Source organism: Dicentrarchus labrax, unplaced genomic scaffold (genome assembly GCF_905237075.1).
Source record: "Dicentrarchus labrax unplaced genomic scaffold, dlabrax2021, whole genome shotgun sequence".
NCBI classification, from domain to species: Eukaryota; Metazoa; Chordata; class Actinopteri; family Moronidae; genus Dicentrarchus; species Dicentrarchus labrax.
In genome coordinates this window covers 15,138,033-15,160,910 of record NW_026136702.1, presented here as the reverse complement: position 1 = coordinate 15,160,910, position 22,878 = coordinate 15,138,033, and the positions used below count along the sequence as shown (strand labels likewise).

Genomic DNA, 22,878 nt, shown 5'->3' with positions numbered 1-22,878 from the left:
TTTGGAAAGTGTGGGTTTCTTAAGTTTAACTTGTGGTATGGTGTGGTAGCTGTTATAAACAATGTAAGGAGTTTGATCTTGTTGTTTATTGCTTTTGAATCCTTTGATCCTATATAGTATACACATATGTATAATATAAGAATGACTGTCTTCAGTTTCAATATTTGTAATACATTTTATTTATCTTTTTAAATTAGTATTTTCCTCACCTGTGAGATACATAAACACAGCACAAAAACTGAAAAACTGAGTAACTGTGATTGCCAATGAATAAAATCCCACAGTTGCATTAAAAACAACCAAAGCTCTGAAGAAATGTGTGAGATTTTGTGCGAGAATCAAAAGAATATTTGGTCAAAACTGATTAAACTTCTAAAACACAATAAATAGATCTTCCTTCCTCCTGCTAAACTTTTTTATTCCATTCCATCTGTATATATTTGGCTGTTTACTTAACTACACATTCTTTATAGAAAGGCAAGTTGGCTTTCCTTACACACAAGCCTTAACAAAATGGAGCTGGTACCACTGCAGATCAACAGGAAGAAAAGCCCAGCTATCCATGAAACAACAGAGACTGAATTGCATCAGCACAACTTGAGATACGTAAGGAGCATGAAATGTAAATGAGAATACTGTAAGCTGATTGAACATGAAGTGGAAAGAGACGCAAAACATTTATTCTAAGTGCTTACAATGTCAGTACTGGCTACAGTGAGCAATACTTTAATGTACTGAATAAAAAGGAGTCTTCTGATAACTCTGACCCAGAAGCTCTGTCCACTAATTTTATACTGTTGATGGTCACGTCAGATTTTCATCAGCAATGGTGGTTGTTTAACAATAAAGATAACAACTCCCACAATCCCTCGCTACTTCATGACATCATCAAACTTGTCTTTTGTCACTGTTTTGATGTGAGAGACCCCCAAGCAGCAGAAAATTACAGACTGTACATTTAAGCAACAATAAGCTAGAGCAAATGTTACAGGAATATGTCAGACAGATGCACAATGTGGACTTGAGTGTCATGGCCAGTTATGCAACTGCAAGTAATATATATATAATCAATAAACTGATTATTCTCAATTAACCCAATCTTGGCAGTTAAAAATTATTGTTTTTATCTTGCCAATAAGCTAATATGTATTGCCTTCATCTTGTTCACAGGAGATGCAAAATAAGCAGCTAATTTAAGATTTACAATATGTGAGGGTCAGTTGAGAGACAAAGTCGTTAAAAAACAGCATGTTAATGATCGGAAGTAAAATAACAGGTCACAACTGTGGTCGGAAACTAAATTGAGTCATGATCAAATGATGATGGAAGCATAGGATGTAATTGTGGGAATGACCACAAGCAAAAAACTTGTATCTTGTGTGAAAGAGTTACACACACTAAACCTGTTTACCTTATAGGGCTGCTGCTGTCAATTTGAAATCAAGACAAAGGTGTTTTATAAGGCCTTATTAATACAACAGCAACAACATAGCCAGTTCACTGGCAGCATGTTCCATAAATGGCTAAGCACTCTGCAGACAAAGGGCTTAAGCACCTCACTCATTTAAACACTAATGAATTGACCTGTCTCAACCTGGCTCCAAAAAAAGCCTAAAATTAAAGGGAAATTAAATAAATCAGGCATAAGAAGCAGCTGTAACTCTGCAGCTTTGAGGAAGCAAAGGGAGAAACCAAAGAATTACAGAACCACTAGGAGTTTGGTTAGAAAACCGAAAGAGAAAAGAGGAACAGTTGGGAAAAAGGTGAAATATAATTCCTCTATTGACAGAAACTCAGACATATGGATAATGACAAAAAACAGTTCTTAAGGAAACCGGTGCAACCCTTATTTTGACTTTGAACTTTGATTAAGCTAATTCTTTTAGTTACACATTTAAATGTTACCATGAAGTTTGAATTCATGTTAATATAAACAAACAAACAATATATTAACCCTCCAATGCATACAACACACATAATTAGAAGAAAATTCTGGAAGGATGTGTCTATGCTCATTTCCTTGTACCAAAGTTAGAGCTAATATTTAGTAACTCCTTGTATTGAAAGGTAAATACAGGGGGAGGACAAATTATTAGTTATACTTAGCTATACATAAATATATAAAGCAATCCAACAACAAAACAACTACATCCACACTACAGCTTCATCATATGCGCCACAGATGTTATATGTATCACAGAGGTATTTTACTTGATTGTAGTACACTGCACAGGTGTTACTATTATTGTAGATAGCACAAAGCATTTATCAACTTTTGAGTTCCAACCATTTCAGCCTCATCTTTCCCTTTATTCTACACATTTATGATTGCTTGTGAGTTGCCTGACAAAACAAAACCAGTAAGTTCTCCAAAATACTTAACAGCTTAAATATAAATTATGCCTTGTTGCATTGCATGATAAATTGCGCTGAGGCTGGGAAAACATTAACAGTTTCTGTGAGAAGAGGCCCTCCATTTCACAATGCCAATTTTGTAAAGCTGGTACTGTACCGAGCTGCATGGTGCATCACGGGAATGTTATTATCAGCTCAGGTAGCCCACTCCTTGATTTTGCACAGAGGCATAAGAATGCAGATAGAGCCATATATGGCCAGAAAAATACTGGGACACACAAATCAGGAACACCTGCAAGCACACACTCATTGTGTTGTCTTAAGGATGCCACCAGAGTGCCACCAAGTGGACTGAGCATGCCACTGCAGTATAGCAACATTAACTTGCTAGGAGCTGAATATCTTATCCCTTCTCTTATACCAACAAGAAACAAAGACAGGGAGAGAGAGTTTGGGTTGCATGAATGCTATTAAGATCTGCTGCATTCTCTCTCTTTGTTTAGAGCCATGACTGCACGCCTAGCCTTTATATGACATTAAGATTGGGCCTAATTACCCTATATTTCTTTTTCTATAGCATCTAATTCAGAGCAGGAGGCTTTTCACATGCTTTACGTCCTGAGACAAGACCAAGAAAGAAGCTTTAACTAACTGTAATACACATTGTTTGATGCGTCAAGTTTGTCATTACAGACCACATAGATTATGCAGGATGAATCCAAAAGAATTACTAATGAATTTGGACACAGACACTGCTTTGTGACAGGATTATATTTGTGGTTTTTCTTCTGCTCATTATGAGGAACGATTTACTCAGTGAACATGGGAAGAATGAGTAAGAGAGAGACACAAACAGATGGAGAAGAAATAGCATAAAAAAGGGGTGGGATAGAGAGAGCTCAGTGCATCCAATTACTGTAAGTGGGCTCATTTCCTCTAATCAAATAGCTCAGTTAAATATCTCAAAGGCAGATTCCCCATAGAGCTGATCTTCACACATGAGCAATCAGTCACTAAGTCTCTCTCCTTCTCCTTCTGGTTCTATCATTTTCCTCTTTACTCTTTTTTTTCCTACGTAGCTTCCACTCACTCAACAGCCAGCATCCGACCTTTCCCAGCAAGGATTTTAACTATTCCGTTCTTCTCTGACCAGAAATTTGTACCTCACTTAGAGATGTTACTTCCCACACTGCATATGTTCAGAGAGAGAGGAGCTATAACTGAGAGGTTTGACTGGACTAATCTTAGCATAAGATAACGTGAAGATTTAGCTTTTTACATGTTTCATTTCTCCACAGATTTCTCATGGTGTTGGGTTTTGTTGCATGAGCAAAGGGCGGGAATGGCTGATGCAACGGCTTCCAGTTACACTCACAGAGGACACACATCCTCTCACTAAACAACCTTGGAGTTTGGCTTTACATCTCTCTTTTCGCACTATTATTTATTAGAGAATTACGTGATAATATTGTGTAGTATAATAATAGTCTGATATACTGTAGAACGGCAGTCAAACATGTCAAGTGCATCTTTTGAATTCTTTGCAATCAATTCTTTGATTATTATCCAATGATGTAAAAATGTAAGCATTGTTATTTAGAATACTGTATACATATACAGTAAGTTAATAGATTCACGTGAGCCATTGTCTCCAGTCTGCTATTATGGAACATCAACAATACTTTGAAAACATCAAACAAGTCGCCCACATGATGTCAAGATGTGGTAAGATGACATTAGTTCAACTAATCCAACATGGACAAACACACACACACACACACACTCCTTAAGACATGCTGAATGACTCTAATCAGATACACATGGCTAAGGCACGTGTGCTTGTACTGACAGGAGCAGCGAACACATACAGAAGAAACATGCACGCCCGACCGCACGCCCGCCCACACCACACACACACACACACACACACACACACACACACACACACACACACACACACACACATAAAAACTCCTCCACCCTTTTATTATTGCTTTGGTAGTTGCTATAGATCAATTATCATAAGATAAACACATTATTATATGGTTATGTCAACATCACATAGTAAAAGTTGCAAACACACCAAGCTTATTATATAATTTCTAATCTAGCAACTTTTAAGCTCTTTACGCATTCCTGAGATCAGGTGCCTTGGTACAGGAATACAGAGGACCAAAGCAAGGCCAGCGATGCAATTAACACACAGTCTGTGGCCAGGTCAACGGTCTTCTCAGTGAGAGAGACGCCTTAGCAAACTGGTAAGAGCTGACAGAAAACTCTAGACAGTTTTACTTTCCTTTTTAGCCTTTGTTCTGCATGTTTAATCCCTAATTATAGAAGGAAAGGGGAATTATTTAAAAGTGGAACTGATTAATGGACTAAGGCCATACAGTGTGGAATGCTAAAAGGGCCTGAAGTTGTAACCAGGAGGCATGCCTATAGCCTACAAGTACAACTGTATAGGTGCTGGGTAATGGCCTCAAGGTATATTAGCTGAGTAATGTCAACCCCCTATGAAGGGAAACTGATCTTAATGACACAACAGATAGGATCCACATTAAAGGGCTACTGTGTAACATTTAGGAGGACCTATTATAATTGTTGAGTTGGCTGAAATCTGCAATCTTACCACTGCATGCCACTAAATCTTACACACTGGGCCTTTAATACTTGATTTTTAAGTCTTTATTTTAATGCCAAAATGTAGTATGACACACTTCATCTCTTTTCCAAACACACCCACTGTTTGAAAACTGAAAACACTGACTTTTGCTTTTCTAATCACAGACCAAAGAGAAGGATGATAAGATTGCATAATACTGGATATTTCCATTTTGTAGAGTTAAAACTACAATAAATTCACATTAGGTACTAGATTTTGTGGTGGAGAAATTCAGTCTTTTGAGCTGGTCATTTGATACTGAAACTCTTGCCTGTACGGTGCCCATGGAAATGTCAGAAGAATGCCATTTGTATAATGTGTATCAGACCACTCTCAAGGTGTCATAACCTTAACATTTCTTTGAACTTTCCCCCTCTTAAAAAACGACTATACTTCGAAATGAACCCACTTCTAAGTCACACAAGTCTGTTCTTTGCCAACTATCAATTTGTTAAAGCTGCAACAGCTTTAACTGTTCTCTGAAGTTTTTAGCCTTAGCAACCGTATCACCACTAAAGGGTTCTGGCTGCTCTCCACCCCTTTCTCTTGTTGGAATATGCTACAGAGCAATCTGCCAGTTGGCATGAAGCAAGAAGGAGTGGAGGACATGAGAGCTTGTTGGCAGACGCTACAACAAGAGTGCTTACTTTCTTATCAGTTTAATAAACAATTGATAAATTATACTTTAGTACTATACTATTAGTTGATTTACTATGCATTAGTCAATCAAAATAATCAATAATCTCTTTTACTTTAAAGAATAATAATCCGGCCGACTCCAAATTCAGTAAGCTAGTATCTCATATTTAGTTCATGTCGTTGTTTTTTTTTTGTCTAAAAAATGTTCTGAATAAAAGTGAATTTGAGATGATTACCCATTTGAAACCCAAACAGGAAAAAGAAGAAGTAGTAGGAAATTAGTTTTTAAAAAGTCTTTTTAAGATTTTAGGACTAAGAAATTCACAAAGGTTATGTTTTTTACATTGTACACATTTATGTCAAAATTCATTACAGCTGGAATCTGGAACTCACCACGCTGTTGAGCTCTGAGTCATCACAGCTGTCACATGGATGTGTCCCAGGACACCTAAGGGGCTCAAGACCATCCTCATCCCACATGTAGGTCCCACCAGAGCTGTTGGAGGGTGAGAGCTCCACAGATGAAGCCTGTAGGGCATCACACTGATCTGAAGACAATACCAGTGGTCCCTGGGAGTCCTGCATAGGGCTTTCTTCTTCATGTCCTGTACAAGATATATAAACAGCAACTGACACATATGTAACACAAAAATAAGGCTGAATTTCCTTTTAATTCAGTTTTCTTACCATCCAGATCCAAAGTGTCCCAGTCAAGGGTCTCATTGAGAAAGCTGTGAAGCCGGGTTTGGGTAATGCTGTCAGTTTTCCTGTTGTCAGGCAGGTCCCCATCACTGAGCACATCTCCCACACTATAAATGTCATCTAGAAAGTCTTCACTGGTGTCGCCTCTGTCTAGAGATGAGGCAGACGATAAGGACATGTCCTCCAGAGTCTCGCCTGCCACCTGGCCAGAGCTCTGCTTAGGCACGCCACTCCCTCCTTCATTTCGACCTCCAGAGCTTCCATCGCTGTCACTGTGTGAGTCTGCTTTGTCAGCCTTCCCAGTTGGCCCAGGTTCTATTGCTATACCTAATAGCTCTCCACATTCAGGGGCAGCTGGAGGTCTGATATCCCCCTTGACCCTACCTGTAAAAAGAGGCTTCTGCTGCTTAGCCTGCCCAGATCGAGTCAGTCTGTAGCCCAAAGACCCCCCACTGCTACTCAATGACTTGGTTAGCACACAACTGGGGAGTAGAGGCTTCCTCAGAGCACTGGGAGTAGTGGGTGCTTGAAGGATCGAGAGGGTGGGCAAAGAGGAGGCAGCTGGAGGAGTTCTACTGTACTGAAGACCTCCTGAACCGCCAAGGTTGCCATTCAGGCTTCCGAGTCCTAAACCCACTCTTCCATTGCTCAGCTGAGGGGGTTTGAGGAAACTACTCCGAGGAGGCCGGAGCTGAGTGTTCGCCAGAGGCTTCGCTAGCTCCACAGCCCGGTTAAAGGAGAAGGACCGTGTCATTGGCTGGCTGGTGGGTGAGGGAATCTGCTTGAAGTGAGTGAAGCTGTTCGAACGCACCATGTTGTCCAGTGCCAAGGTCTTCAGACTGTCACTGGACTGGAAGAGGCTGTCTTGAGAGCTGCTTCTGGGAGAGCTGGAGCCTAACCTTGGCCGCACAAGGCGAGACTCTGAACCTGTTCGAGCAGGGATGCTAGAACCATTATGGGTTATTTTAGAACCTCCATTCAGCTGGCTTTGGCCTTGCTTGGTTCCTACTTTGGGACTCATCTTCAAGGACTGCTTGGGGATGGCCTTAGGACTGGAAACGGCTACCATCAAAGAACCTGAGCGCCGCATCTTGGGTGTTGCTGGAGACCCATTCTTTAACTCTTTTGTTAAAGAGGGAAACTGTGTCTGAGCTTTGTCTTCACCTCCGTCCCCAGGGCTGGTGGGGGTGGTGGAGCTAGAAGGGGTGGTCCCCTCATCTCTCTTCCACCTTAGTGAAAAAGGAGAGGCACGGATCACACCATTTTGCCGTGTTCCAGGGGAAGTGGTCTTACCATCTTGGGTAGGCGTGGTTGGCTGGGTGGAACCATTGGTCAAGGGGCTTGTGCCACCAGTGGAGGAGCGTCCACCGAACTTAGGCAGTCTGGATACCATGGCAGACCTGATGGGAGCTTTTTCTTCCATTAGATGCCAAAAAAGGCATGGAAGAACATGGAATCACACACAACTGGGGAAAGAATACACAGAGAGACAGAATAGGATTAGATTTAAGTATACATGGCTTGGGACACTCACAAGCCCCTCTATGGGCTGATTCAGTCCTTAAAACTCTTTGTGAAAGCCAACAGCTGCCACATTGTGTAGCTTTTCTAATAATACCTAAAGCTCTTAAAGCTGGAGATATCAAATAAAAGCATCTCTACCAATACTACGCCTTCCCAGTGCCATACTCCCAACCCTAACCCTATTTAAATATATAGTAAAACATAGTTCTCAGTCACTCTATACACTATACAAGCACAAGTTATAATGTGTTTTATTATCATTAAGTACGCACAATAATTATTGGTAGATAAATTATTGGCTGATAATGGGAAATGTATATTATTATGAATTATCTGGGTAATTAAACCACAGCTGATAAATCATCTGTCCATGATAATATTCAGTTATTTTGTTCACTACATCTCAGCCTCTCTTGCCACCAAGTGTGTAAAAACTACAGGTTATGAATTTCTTTTCAAAATCAATATTGTGCATCCCTAACTATCATCTCATATGCATATATCATCTTTTGTTTGACTAAATATTGTTTGTTTCAAACTTTGCTGTATTGTTCTGTACATTGCCATTATCTTACTTTGACTGGTTCAAATATGACAGGGATCTTCTTTTGTTATCAATAACAAAAAACACAAATGTTAACGGTTCTATTACAGGTAAAGTGAACGAAGACAGTCAAATGTAGCTGGAAACACACACCAGCAAATACAGTCACACACATGAACATATGCACTTCTATAATGGTATTATATGTAATGATACATGTATACAATGTCCACCTGCTGCAGGGGTTGAATGTCTTTGTCCTTTTAAATGATTGCTGACTGTGAGGAGCATTAGGGATTAATCTGGAAAGCTTACAGGGTGACTTGAGACTTTGTCACGGCAAGGCTGCCTTGATGCTTTCACATGGTCATGTGAGAGACATAAGGGCTACATGAGTCTCTTTCTTTATGCAAGTGGTACACTGCTAAATAGATAGACAATTTCAATCACACATGGCAAATCTGATGTCTCTTCATTGTAAGTACTTGACTCTGTTCAAAGCAGACAGCAAAAAGGTACAAAACTAAATACAAAACCGTGTTTTGTTTGATCTGTCCTGCAATGGTTACATAAAATCTCCCAATATTACAGGGTAAAGGGGAACAAACAGGACATTCTTAATAAGAAGTTAATAGAATAATGAGCTTTAACATTTCCAAAAAGTTTTAAACATGACATGACCTGTAGCTGGCACTGGGTTTGGGGGATATGGCGCCAAAATTCCTGGCCAACAAAAAATGGGCAGACGAAAAGACAACGCCGAGGGGACAAGGGGAAACCAGTGCTGGGCAGGTGGCCAGGATACTGTGAATAGTGAATGGAGGATATACAGCATGTAAAACCAGTGGAGGGAGAACACAGGGCCGTTTCCTTTCACTCACTGTTAGATTAATTCAATTCCAATCAGCCATGTGACAAGTGTACATGTGTTGGTGGTGCACCTGCGTGTTATATCCATCTGGCTAGTACTGGAAGATTATGAATAGAAAAGTTACTGAGATCCAGATGGCGGCTGCAGTTAGCAGAAAGTGACCCATCTGCACGAGGAAGCAAAGCAGTTACTAAAAACTGTCTGAAGACTTGATCCCAGTTGAAAAAATAACCTATTGTTGCATCAATTAATATTCACAAATGCTAATTAAGTTTTAAGAAATGCCTGCTGTATTGTTGCTGCACAGTAGATCAAGGCACAAAGACACAAAGGCGAGGATACTGGAGCAATAATCCACTCAACTTTTGAATGAGTGGGGGAGGGGTGTTGCATTATGTGGGTCTCCTCTTCCGGAAAAAAAAACTCCTACCACACTGCCCCACATTCCCATGCACAGACACACGTGTCTACAATCAAACAGACACACTCACCACTGCCACAGAGATGTCTGGCTATGCCACCATCCTAATCTGCTTCATAAACACACATGGGTACAAAGACAAAAACACACAACACACACACACACACACACACACACAAAAAAAATCAGGTCAGCATGTGCAGGGAGGGAAACCAAAAGCCTCTTTGCCCCAGGGAGGGGGAGGTGTCTGTGTGTGTCTATGTGTGTTTGATGGGTAGCAATTAGATTAGGCGTTTTTCACTACTGTCAATAGCCCCAGAACCTCTCAAGTTTCATTCATATCCTGCGTGGCAAATCCACACGCCGCTGTGGCAAATGTTCATTCATCTGGGTCATCTCACTCATCACCGAGCCACTGGAACATATCCGTCTGCAGTGCTGATGTTTTTATTTCATTCCCTTTTTTACTTGCGTTACCATGAAGAAATCCCACACCCACCACTTCTATTTTTGTCATATTATAGTTTTTGTTATAATTATAAGGCGGATGCATATATAAGTATGAGAGAGCTACTGTAATTTAGCATAAACAGTGCATTTTCTAATGACACTAGTAGCCTAGAAATGTCACCTCATCACAGCATCGATTTTTCAAGTTTTATATTATCCTAAATTGCTGAGTATTACCATATTTGTTTACAAAATAAGCCAAACTTGGCATGTACATTGGTGTATTGTTCTTAACAGAAACAACCATACAAGCGCTTATAAAATACACACAATTATTATTTATCACTCTGTGCAAAATTACTGTTACTCAGTGCTATGGGCACAATATGGTTGATATTCAGCCCAGTACTAGTACAAAGACACAGGTCAGCTCAAGAGGACCACATATAAACAACAAGTTCCTAACTGACTGACACACATTCAGAGGTAGGGCAGTAAACCGTGCAAGCCATCTGTCAAACGCTCATATCTGAAAGCCTGCCCTTCCCCCCACAGTATAGTACTGTAAATAAATATCCCAGAGCTTCACCTAACATCAAGTATGAGGCCTGCACTAAACCCCATGTTAACTCTGCGATACATAGAAAACAAAACATCAAACCTTGATAGTGTGAAGGGATGAATAATGTAAAGAAAGACACAGTCCAACTGAAGGGTTATGATTATACTTCTGTATAGAAAATGTGTTACAGGGAAAACAAATTATATACACTGCAATTTCAGTAGAAACTCTGTTGATCTAATTTTAACCTGGTTCATCATTGAGGTCTATAGAGATAGTTTAAATAATTAAGTTTATTATTTTTTTTTCCGGTCTGAATTCTGCACTGAGAATTGGTCAACAGAAAAAAATGTGTTATCCTGATGTCCCAAAACCTCAATGTTTTTTCAAGTTCTTTATTGGCTTGTTGCTTTACAAAATACTAGCAGATACAAATGCGATTCACATGGGATATATATCCAAATTATGGATGAATGGGTAATACAATGAAAGGAAAGACAGAGTGGGAACTGAGAGTGAGAAGAGGAATAGACAAAGAGAGAGACAGACACTATTAAAATAGTTAGAATGGGAGAGACAGTGACACAAGACTTCAGAAAGACTTTCCTGCTAGTATCGCAGCAGTGATCCCTGTGTGTGAAATGAGCGGGAAAGCGAGATGACATCTTTTCTTACTCCCTGTCGTACAAAGAATGGGAGCGTTCTGTCTGTCTGCCAGTGAGGCCATTTGGCCCTATTTTATTTCCGACTCAGAGAACAGCCAGACAGAGAGCACCTGGCAGAGGTGCAGGAAGGCTGAAAAATCGGATCTGCGCAAGTAAGGCCGTTCATTGCTCTTCTGGCGAAGCTTTCACTTTTGAACTGCACAGGCACACACACCACAGAGATGCATTCTTCAGGAGTAACAGGATGGACTCAGATAGTGTGCGACAGCCCGAGGGCTATGATCTACTGGGTCATTGGGGTACGCATGAATGGAGGTGCTCTACTACACACAATAAATCGCCTATCCTGCTGTTTATCCCCGCAGTTGCTCCATCCCCATCTCCCAATGCTCATAGTTCCCCATCATTACAAAGCCTTGGCACCATCTCTCAGCATAGCAGCATATCAGGGTACATCCATCTCCCCTCTCTTACTTTTCTTCATTTAAAAGATTGATAAGGAGAGAATTGTATTTGACTTTATTCAGACTGTGGAAACCCCTGAGATGGATAGGGAGTAAGGGATGCCTTACAAAAAACAGATCCCTTTTTCTATAGTATTTTAGAAAGCAAACAGTATCCAATATCAAAAAATGAAATTAAAACTTGACATGATGGGTAACAGCATGATTCCCATACTGGTAGTATTGTATACCAGCTACTCATGACTTGTAAACTTCAAACTGTCAAATATTTTCAAAACACTTTTTTAGATTTTTAATGCATTTTCCTGCTTTCCTGGCAGTCATTTATTTATATTTATTTTAGTGCAGCATAAAAACAGATCTCTTAGATTTGGTCAAAGTTACTATCTGTTAGCTGTTGTTGCATGGATTGAATAGTTTAAAAGAACAGAGCTTTAATTGGGCAAAAACTGTTATTTCACACAGCAGATGCCATATGTGTGTGTAAATTGGTTAGTCATCTACAAACAATTCTCTGGGGCAAGATATTTTTACACTTAGTGTGTTGGCATAATGGACTTGCAACTGGTGTGCAAAGTTTGACATTCTCAGACATTACTGTTGTTCCTTTTGTTGTATGAGACTTTGTGTGTTTTGTTTTTTTTGTTTTATATTTCTTTTTCCTGAGATAGTGTCAGTATTGTTAGGTACTATTGAAGTGGCTTTATTTAAAACTATTTCCTGCATAGAGTAATTAGTAGCCCGTTGTAACACTCTAGAATAGCTTCCTAAGTGCAACAGCAGTGTTTGTAACTTCAGAGATTAAAAATGCAAACAAAAAGTAGCTTCAGCAAGACTTAACAACAACTTAACCCTATGCTTTTGAATAGCCAATGGGATATCTTCAAGTCCATGGCTACATGACAAAGAGAACTGAAGAAAGGAAGATACAGTGGGGAAAACTGTAGGAAGGGATACAAAGGATGGATGAAGAGAGCAAGAAAAAATTAAACCTCTCTTCAACTTCTTTCTTTTTGGCATGACTAGGAAGGAAGCTGCAACTTGCAACTCCTCTGTAACCCCCCTATGTCTGTACATCTTGGCAAATCTGTGTATGGTGCTGAACCAATCCATTATATGGATCAATAGTTACATAACACCTGTCGGAAGAGCCTAGTATGTCATCCAGCTGGCTCTACACTGATACAAGATATTTTTATTATTGTCGTGGAAATGGTCCACCCCGCACACACATAACCACAATCTCAGAGTGGTTTCCCTCTTGTCTCAGCCACTCTAAACAAATCATGTCCATCTCCTCTCCAACTGCATCTAAACCAAACTGCAGCTTCATTTACATATATTGGCAGAGTCCAGTGTCTCAGCGGAGTAATAACTAGGCCAGTCATCTGGACAGGGGCTGTAGTGGGCCAGAGCTCTCTCCCTGAAGAGATTAACAGAGTGCCATTAGAGCAGGCTAATAGAATGAGACAGGGATGAAAGCAACACTGATGCTAGGCTAATGTGTATTGAGTGAAAGCAATACTGGGCTGAGCTGCACTGATGCTTGGAGATGCTAATCCAATGAGACAGCATGGAGGGTTTGGTAATGCTGTATACTAACTCTGATAGATCAAATGACAGAGACCAACAGTGGCAACAGTAAGTAGAGAGAAGTGGAGAAAGTAAAGGTGTGGCAACCTGCTACATTAAGAACCACAGTGTATACACACTTGCATGTTGTATTATACTGGATCACCACAAGCACAGACGCATATAAACACAACATCATCATCACATAAATCCATCTTGCAGTGGGAATCACCATTTTTTCTGTCAATTTGCTTCAAAAAAGTAGATCAGAAAATATTACCTTAACTCAGTGAATTTACAGTATGTCGACTAGTCCAATCACTTCCATCCCAGAGTCAAGCATTAAGATAAGAGCTACACCCTGCCAAGTCACTCTGCACTTTGTTTCCTCCATCATCTAAACTGAAAGTAAGGCAGCACTCAAAAGAGTAGAGCACAGGAACAGGAAGACGCTCTTCAGAGGTTGATCTGACTGCTGGCTCTCTCCTTGCATGTGTGCCTGTCGTGTGTGTGTGTGTGTGTGTGTGTGTGTGTGTGTGTGTGTGTGTGTGTGTGTGTAATGTGACGTGAGTGGTGTGTGCCGACGGGTGTGTGGGTGGAGACAACAGAGCCTTCATGGGTGCGTTAAATATTTGATAGGGCATCTTTTAGGAGCCCTACTCAGTGTGCTGCAAGAGGAGATGAGAGGAGAAATTATGCATTTTGGAAAATACACCAAAAGAAGTAAAGAAAAACATTACAAGGGCCAATTTCTAGTACAAAATAGATCGTCTGTAGCTGTACCACAATATGGCACAAAGTCTAAAGACTAAAACCACATAATCCCCCTTACACAAGAAAATGTATTTACAAGTTAAAGTAGCAATTTTCAGTGCACATGCTGCCGCCCTATAAAGTCATGAGATCACCAGAGGGGATAATAAAGGGAAGCAGATCCGACCTAGCACTCAGCTGCACACGAAGAGCCAGTCACCTTTTCAGTATAGGGGGATTTGTTGTGGTTCTCTTAAAGATTGAGTGTGAATTCAATTTCCCCTGCTCATTTCATGGTTGACAGCACACTGGTACCACTCAGTCAACCGATTTCTGTTAAGTGCCAGCAGTAAAAACCATACAAGCAATGCCAGTTCCTCAATATCCCCTGTTTATAAGTGTCACAAGCCTTGATAAATCACAGCATGGAGTCTGACCCAACCCACAATACAGGCTAAAACACAAGGTTGTTTCTAAGGACTACTTTAGCTTGTATATTGTTTCATATCATGTTTCTATTAACAAGCCTCATTAAAAATCAGCTAACCTACATCAGTGTTGTTATATTGGTGTATTTGGTGGAAAGAAAGGATTTTGTGGTGCTACATTTATTAAGGATATATACAGAGAAGCAAGGTAGCGACAAAAAGTCTGTACCAAAATGAGTCATTCTACTGACTAGTCACGACACTGAAATATCCTCAGTTCTTTCTGAGGTGTGATGCTGAGCAGAAGTCTTGGCAGGACTTATATAAATCTAATTATTGTCCACACTCCCATCACCATAATCACATCCCTCCTAACACCACCTCTCTCTCTCTCTCTGCTTTATCATTCACAGTTTTTAGTGTGCATGTGCGTGTGTATGGCACGCATAGACAGACATGTGAGTATCTGTTCTCTCTCACATATATGAACTTCACTTGAACAATCACAGTGAGAAGACTGCGGTGCATTTGATAGTCCCATTTAATTCCCAACCTTCTTATTGGCCACAAGGGCTAGAAAGGCTGATGAAGTGTAGCCAGGCAACAGCACAGGTGTCAGTCGCTGTCAGCAAGGTCATTAGAGTCGTTTATGTAGATGGGAGCAGAAGGAAGGGTGGGCCACAGTCTTAAAGGAATGTGATGTAATGTTAATTAGCTTAATAAGAGGGTTGGCCTTTTGTAATAAAGTTATTACATCACTTGTGTTTTGATCAATTTGTGTAGCAAACGACCAGCAATGGTTTATTTTGGTGCTAAATCAGATGAGCAGAGAAGTTTTGATCTACTGCCACCTTTTTTGCAAGCCTTTACTTTATAGCTAACATGTAAAAAAAAAAATAGTTTTAAAGAGGACTCCTCTTTCTGGCTACAAGTCAAATGTCCAATATTCATCGGCATTTTAGCCCTGGTATGATCTGCCAACTCCTGAGATAACTACAAGTCTCTTTGATTTCCTATATGTTTGACTTTCTTTGCCTATCATTCCTTCCTTCAGCTATCAGCTATTATATGCTGTTCTTATGTAAACCGGTATTCATTTGTTGGTCAAGTAAGTTGAAAGTGGGTGAGAGCTGCATAGGCCTTCAAAGTGGGATGTTGGTTCTCATTGGGAACAGCAGTGCAAGCCCTTTCACATTATTGGGAATCACATATAATCCATATAATATAAAAAATGTATAAAATTAGCTTACTCCTGCTCCACTTGTAAAACCAACAGCCAACGGTTATAAAGACTTTTTAATGTAATTTATATCAACAACACACAGGCAGTAAGTTATACTGCTGTGAATGCACAGTTAATTTCTCTGTATGATGTCAGATATGATAGGAAAAAAAGTCTGTTCAAAGCTTCAGTGAAAATAATTGCTTGATGAGATGAACACTAAGTGAACCCTAAAAGCACATTTTTAAGAAGCATATCACATTTCACACGAGTGTGACGGTTTTAATCACAAATTACATGTGAAGGATTATACACTGCTGTTACACCCCCTTAAATAAAAGATAAATCCTGTATAAACATGTTTTCTTACATGATTAATGCACCACACACACAAACACTAACACAACAACTAGGACTCAGGGTCACATTCATAACTATTTCAGCAACCACATGGCTTCGATCATGCTTTTCTTTGATACCGGAACAATGAGATCACTTTCTCTGCTGCAACAATTTTTCTTCACACTGACATGTGAGTTCATTTAAAAACTAATTTAAATCTTCAGCTTATCTACCCACTGTGCTGTTTAACTGTGCATTTGTTTTTTTTCTAACTCACTCCTTATCAGCATGGTATAATGCAAAACACAGGCCTGTCCTGAGAGGTCAGAGAATGGACATTAATGCATTCCATGACACCGAGTCTTGGATAAGAAATATGAAACATTGTGAGCTTTTAATAGGCCATGTTCCTATTGGATTTGTCCTCTGTGAATGGACAATACACTGCTATTAGGTCAACTTCCTCTCTGCCCAACTTCCATCTTTTCCTGTGCCTCCTTCCTTTCCATTCACTATCAGGCTGTCTCTCTTAACAAACGCTTCCCCCAATCTCTACTATTTCCTAAGGCAGCACAATTTTGTACAGTAACTGGCAAGCAATATCTTATGAGGCCAGGGAGAACAAGGCCTCATCACATCAAATAAGGTCACAGTTGGTGGTTAACATCCATCAAATGCCATGCCTTTGTAGCCAATTTTTCACAGGGTTTAGAGTTATTAGGTCAACTGATGAAACTAGAGGGGAACCTATCCAAAAGAGCGTCTCATACAATAGAGTAAGCTTTCTATTCACCTCAGGAGCCTTCTTGGATAAACTGACTGATTACTCATTGGTGGTGATTGTGGCTAGATATACCCCTGCTGTGTAAACTGCTTTGAACACAGAAAGACCATGTTGACATGAATTAGTACGCCAAACGTAGCTGATACTAATTAAGGCTCCATTCCATCCAGGTCTACCATGATGCTATTGTGCACGGTGTCTCACCAGTGTCTCTACACTAAAATGAAACTGAACCTTAATAAGTATTTTTGGTAACACCTGTGTTTACCTTACTATTTCATGTCAAAATGGCTGCTGGGGAAAAGATACTGCACTTGAGTCAGACATGCAAACACAGTATTTGCATATAAACTTCATGTCTGTGCAGGTGACCGCATAGGCTGACATTTGGGGACAGCATTTGTTTTTGCCTCTGAAAAGGACAATACAGTCACTACAGCCTCACAGCACCTCAGCCATCAGATTCAGAGCTTAAACTTTACTGGTGTGTCACATGAAAGACCCTATGTTATCCTGGGTGAAATGGAAGTTTAGGAGTGACAATGATATACCACTACTCAGTGACCAAAAAGAGGCGATGTGCCAAAACGAAACTGGTAAAGTAACATGAGAACAAAGACACTCAGACATCTTTTATTAACTGGGCAGTGCTCTGGAAACAAGCCATCATGTCCGAGAAAAACAGCTATTTTGAACAGATGCATGCAGATTTCAGCAGGTCGCATGTGGTGGTTGAGAGTGACTCAGCAGTGTTAGTGCAGAGATGTTGAAAGCAAAGTTTCACCATGAAAACCCAGCTCGTAGTCTCCAGCTCCTTCATTGTCCTTAGGCCTTAAAGACTCTATTATATCACATGACTCAAAGCCTTGAGGGATTATTGAATGAGAGGTAAAGGTCTTCAGGAGAGTGATCCAGCAGCCTGCTTGGTAGTGCAAGCTTAATGCACTTACATTACCTGAGGCTAAAGAGAGACAGTGGAACTTGATGAGGCAGGAGCATACACTACATATATAAACTCATATGATCCACAATGACAGCTGACATGCTGGCAAGTGCAGACACCTGGTGAGGCATGTAATGAATATGCCATGCTGCTGCTCTTAATATAGGAACAGCATGCAGTTTAAACATCATATACAGTACTGACAATAACAACGACAATGACAGGAAATTAATTTGTGACGTAAGTGCTCATTTTTATCTGCTTGATGTGTGTGTATATATATATGTATTATCCTTTTCTCTCATTTGTTTCTACTTGAAAGCCCTGCACGCTCACACAGGTGTTTTTATGTAATAGCCAAGTAGGCTTCTGCTGAGGTAGACATTGGGCGGAGCTGGAAGTTGGAAGATCAATCAAGGACAGTCTGTGTGCAGGCCAACGCAGTTTAGAAAAGAGGTCTAATCAACCAAAGTGAGACACCAGATTATGCACATTATAGACCTCTTTCACAGCAGCCATTTTGACATGAAATAGTAGGGTAAACAATTATACTAATGAAGGTTCTGCTCCATTTAGTGTCATACAGTCTGTCCAGTGAGCCAACATACACAATAGCAGCTCCCTGAAGGAGCCTGAAGGAAACACAATACTTATTAGTACCATCTGTAACACCTGTGTTTACCCTATTTCATGTCAAAATGGTTGCTGTGAAAAGGGTGTATTAACAAAGCTGAAGCCTTTCATATGCCATATACCAACTACAAACCTTATTTTACAGAAGACATTTTGACACGTCACAGTAGAAAAGAACAGATGTAAATCATAAAATGAATGGAGCTTCAGTTTCACTGTCATGTTTAACTGAGACTCTTTCATAGAACATGTTAATGTTATTAGTTAACCCGTGTCATTATTATAAGTCAAAATGTCTGCTGTGAAACAAGCCTATTCCATTGGGTAAAAGATTTCAGCAACTGCTCACTGTACCTTGAAAAAAATGCCATTGTCAAGCCAATAATGACACACATCTGCTTCTGCCACCCTGCATTGTGTTTATAATGACACCTGTGCAAACACTCTGTTCGGAGGGAAAGAACAGAGGGACTGGTACACTGACAAAAACACTCCCCAGCCCATCCCATAACAACACTGCTTTAAAGTATTGAACGGAAAAGTTATACAATCTAGAGTTACAAATGGTGCCAGATATCACAGTGCATATTAGGCAATAGTAAATCGATTACAAAAAAATGTTGTCAAAGTACTTAAATGTTACACTTTCACTAGCTTTAATTTTTCTTTTTTCAACATATACTTATTATTTGTATATGTCCTCATGATGCTGTAGTATAAATCAACATTTTTAATCACTGCCATTTAAACTACCTCAGGCTATAACCTCGCCTGTTTTTAAGTGTCTGTCAATTTCTGACCCTGTGTCAGTGCATCTGAGCTCCTGTATCTCCACTCTGCTACACACTGAGCTATTCCAAGCCCTTAAACATCTGTGGTCTTACCAAGGGAATGACAGAACTGATAAGCGTGGCTAAGTATAGCTCTAATGATAGGCCACATACAGGGAGAGAAGAGGGCAAGGAGGATCAGAGGAAAGTCAAAGTCAAATCAAGTCGCTCGGCTCTGAGCACAAACACCACAACACACACATAAAGACACGTGCAAAACTATAACCACAATGAATTATCCTGAATGACCTCATCTCTGGGCCTTTTACATACACAGCCATTAGATCCTTCACAAGTGTATGCAAACAAAGAGTAAGAGGAAACAGAGGAGAGAACAAGAGCTGTTTAATGCTCACCTTGCTCTACACTGACTCCCTCAGTCTGTGATTTCTGCCATTTTTATAGAAGTGACTCAACACTTTTCTGTGCTATAAACAGTTGCTTCTAACTTCTTCTTCTCTTCAACATCTTATCTGTTGGCCCTTTCATCACCTTAAGGGGCCTTACAGTGTCTTGGAATGACCGCTATGCACAGCGAAATGTGTATAATGTGTATCTACACACATAGCACACTGATCCTGACGGTTAGGGGCACACATGAAGACAGGCAGACAACAGAGACGCAGTCTGGAAAAACCCTCACATATATTGAACTGCAATTTGGGGGGTCTTCGGCAGCCAGGCACACAGTGGCGACATTCAGCTGTTGTTGGGGGGAATCAGATTGTAAACACACCCTCAGCCAAGGTGGCGCTCCAGGACCTATGCCAACAGGTGTCTGAAGAACACACACATGGATTGGCGTGGTGTGTGCGTGCATAAATGCAACTCCACCCAAACACTGGAGCACCAGGGGAGTGCCCATCTCACTTACACTAAGGGGCAATCAGTCATGCCTTATCCTAATGTGTACTGGCGTGTTGATGCCATGGCGCTTTGCACTGTCTGGGCTGTAATAGATCACAGCCTAAAATGGCACACACACACACACACACACACACACACACACACACATATTTACGAGACTTGACTGACAGCAACTTAAGTAGTGGTATAAAAATATGAATATGTGAGGCTGCACTGCATGGTATAAAAACCCCGGTTAAATTTGAACTCCTGTCTGAGAATGAAGAACGAAGGCACGAGTCATCTTCAGTTACCCTTCAATCCTGACATGTATACATCTGAGAGGTGAATCTCAAACAAGACTGAGTTCCCTTCAACTATTGAGCCATACAGAGAGACATGGTGAGACATATGTCAACCAAAACTCCAATTACTACATACTGAGATCAGTGTGCACAGTTTCTTGTAATCATTTGTTATATAATAAGTTACTTTTCATATGCTTATTAGATAAAGGCCTGGTCATCCTCATTACAAGTACAGTGACTCTTTGCAGGGCATGTTATGGCTGTGGGGGGTGATGTGGCCTCTTCTGCCTCACTGGGCAGCACAGAGAAAGACTATACTGGCAACCTTATTAAAGGCTGTTTTGGGTTGTCTTCATCAGTTTAATTAAAAATATATATATGTGTAGCTACCATGTTCTGTATCCACACATACACAATCAGAGATATAAAGAGATTAAATACAATATAAATGCAGCCAATATTGCTAACACTGTAACTTTCACTGTTTTCCAATCATTTTACAATAGTAACAGCACCTATATAACCGGATACATGTACAATATCATTGCACTTACCTGAGTTATGCCGTTAGAAGCATATTTACAGCCTTAAAGGTGGGTCAGCAAACAGTTCACTTGTTCGTCGTCCTGTACTTGATAACAACATGTTGTAAAGTAAGCGGCCGAGCAGAGGTTGTCTTTCACTTTCCGTTTATAAACACTATTTGTACGATTCATTCATGAAGTGAGAGCTAGCCCGTAGCCAACAGTCACTATGCTGCACAAGTTCAATGAAAATCTTCATATAATCTTCTGTATCGATACCAACCGAATCAACGAGATTGAGTCTTATAGCAATTAAGACGAGTTCACTGGAAAACCGCAAAGTGTTGGGAATTCCTCAAATGTCCCCGAAGTAACGTTACTCCCACTTCTCCATTAGAAACAGCCCGAGGCGACTGTATCACTGAGCCGCTACTTTAAAGTGTCACGGTGTCAGCCCCGACGATACCGAGCACCACCGAGGGGGGAAAACACAGTCCGTACGGCCGAACGTAAACAAACTCCGACCATGTAAATAACGTGAAACCCCGATACAAAACAACACCTAGTCTTGTAAACAAAGTCACCCACAGCAGGCAACCACACAGCACCGACCGACTTCCCAAAAGCAGTTTATCATTCCGACACCGTCCTCTCGCTTCCAGCTGGGCGGAGCGTGGAGATGTCACCTGGGTCTCAAAGGGCGACACTGCAGGCTGACCTCCAAGTGTTTGTTCGTCTACATCTGTGTGCTACTTAAGACGTTATCTGTAGCTTTAGTATTCATTTCATTAGCTTTTTAGAGCGTTTTGTTTTTTGTTGTTGTTGTTTTTCAGAAATCGTAGCTCCGGTCACCGAAAGCAAACTAGCTTTTAAAGTGGCTGCAGCCTTCCCGCGAGCCCTTGATGTGACGTCAGACCATAATGAGGCGTGTGGTGGTGTGGTACTCGGTGCACGTGAGAGTACTCACCACACAGCACTAACGTTATTACGTCATGTTTGGTATAGCCAGCAGCAGCACTGATAGTTAGTTATTAGTTATCACTAGTTAGAACTAGTTATTAGGTCTAGCAGTGTAAAGGGTTTACAACACATATAATGCCAGGTATCAGCTATTAATGGGGAAAACATTTAATATAAGATAAGATAGACTTTATTGATCCTACACTGGGGAAACTCTCTCACTACAGCAGCTCCAGATACACAACAGAAAATACACATTTAATAAAAATGGAATAGACAAATATATATATCAGATATAATGAAAATAGAATAAGAGAATGAGAGTTCTTTGTACACTATATACAGCTTTTTATAGAGATGTGGTTGAAATTAAATATGCCATGTTAGAAAGGGGTGCCTAAAGTTGTAGCAGCCTGTTTACAATTGTGACAATAAATAGGCTGCTTGTTTATTTGCAGCTTATTGGGGTAACTGCGTATTTATTGTTGTGACAATAAGTAGGCATAATAAAGCAAGGTAGGAGGAGCAGGACCTGCTTTAAGGTGGCTATCATTTTGGTATATACTCCTAAAAAACTGAAATATGCTGTGTTAGAAATTACAGACTCATGAGTTCTCAAAAAAAAAATTTATTAAAAAAAAGTTAGTTTGTGTCTCGCCTTCAGTTGTTGTACAAAGTCCCATTTTAAGCATTTATTAGTCAGTTATTAGTGCTCTATTTTATGGTTACTATGCAGTCACCCAGTGATCATCCAATAGCATTATGTTGTTGGTGGTAATGTTGTAATATTTATTCATGACAAAAAAGCATGGCTCTTTCGGGTAGGTCAATTTATCCTGGTTTTACAGTTAGGGTAATCTAATAAAGCATTCCT

The 22,878-nt window shown here is 40.3% G+C and overlaps 1 protein-coding gene across 4 annotated transcripts in view; it reads right to left on the bottom strand.

Annotated features, from left to right (window-relative positions):
• The window catches only part of ccser2a (coiled-coil serine-rich protein 2a), a 54,105-nt gene extending 32,361 nt beyond the window's left edge, over window positions 1-21,744 (bottom strand). The window contains exons 1-3 of one of the 4 annotated variants that reach the window (XM_051419870.1): window positions 21,075-21,744; window positions 6,344-7,824; window positions 6,050-6,261 (exon numbers count right to left, since the gene is read on the bottom strand). In XM_051419870.1, the coding sequence (XP_051275830.1) occupies window positions 6,050-6,261; window positions 6,344-7,781 (1,650 nt within the window). In that variant the 5' untranslated portion in view covers window positions 7,782-7,824; window positions 21,075-21,744. Of the gene's footprint in view, window positions 1-6,049; window positions 6,262-6,343; window positions 7,825-13,711; window positions 13,840-21,074 lie in introns of those variants that run through there. The other 3 variants (XM_051419850.1, XM_051419880.1, XM_051419860.1) reach the window with 3 other exon arrangements.
• Window positions 21,745-22,878: the final 1,134 nt, after the last annotated feature.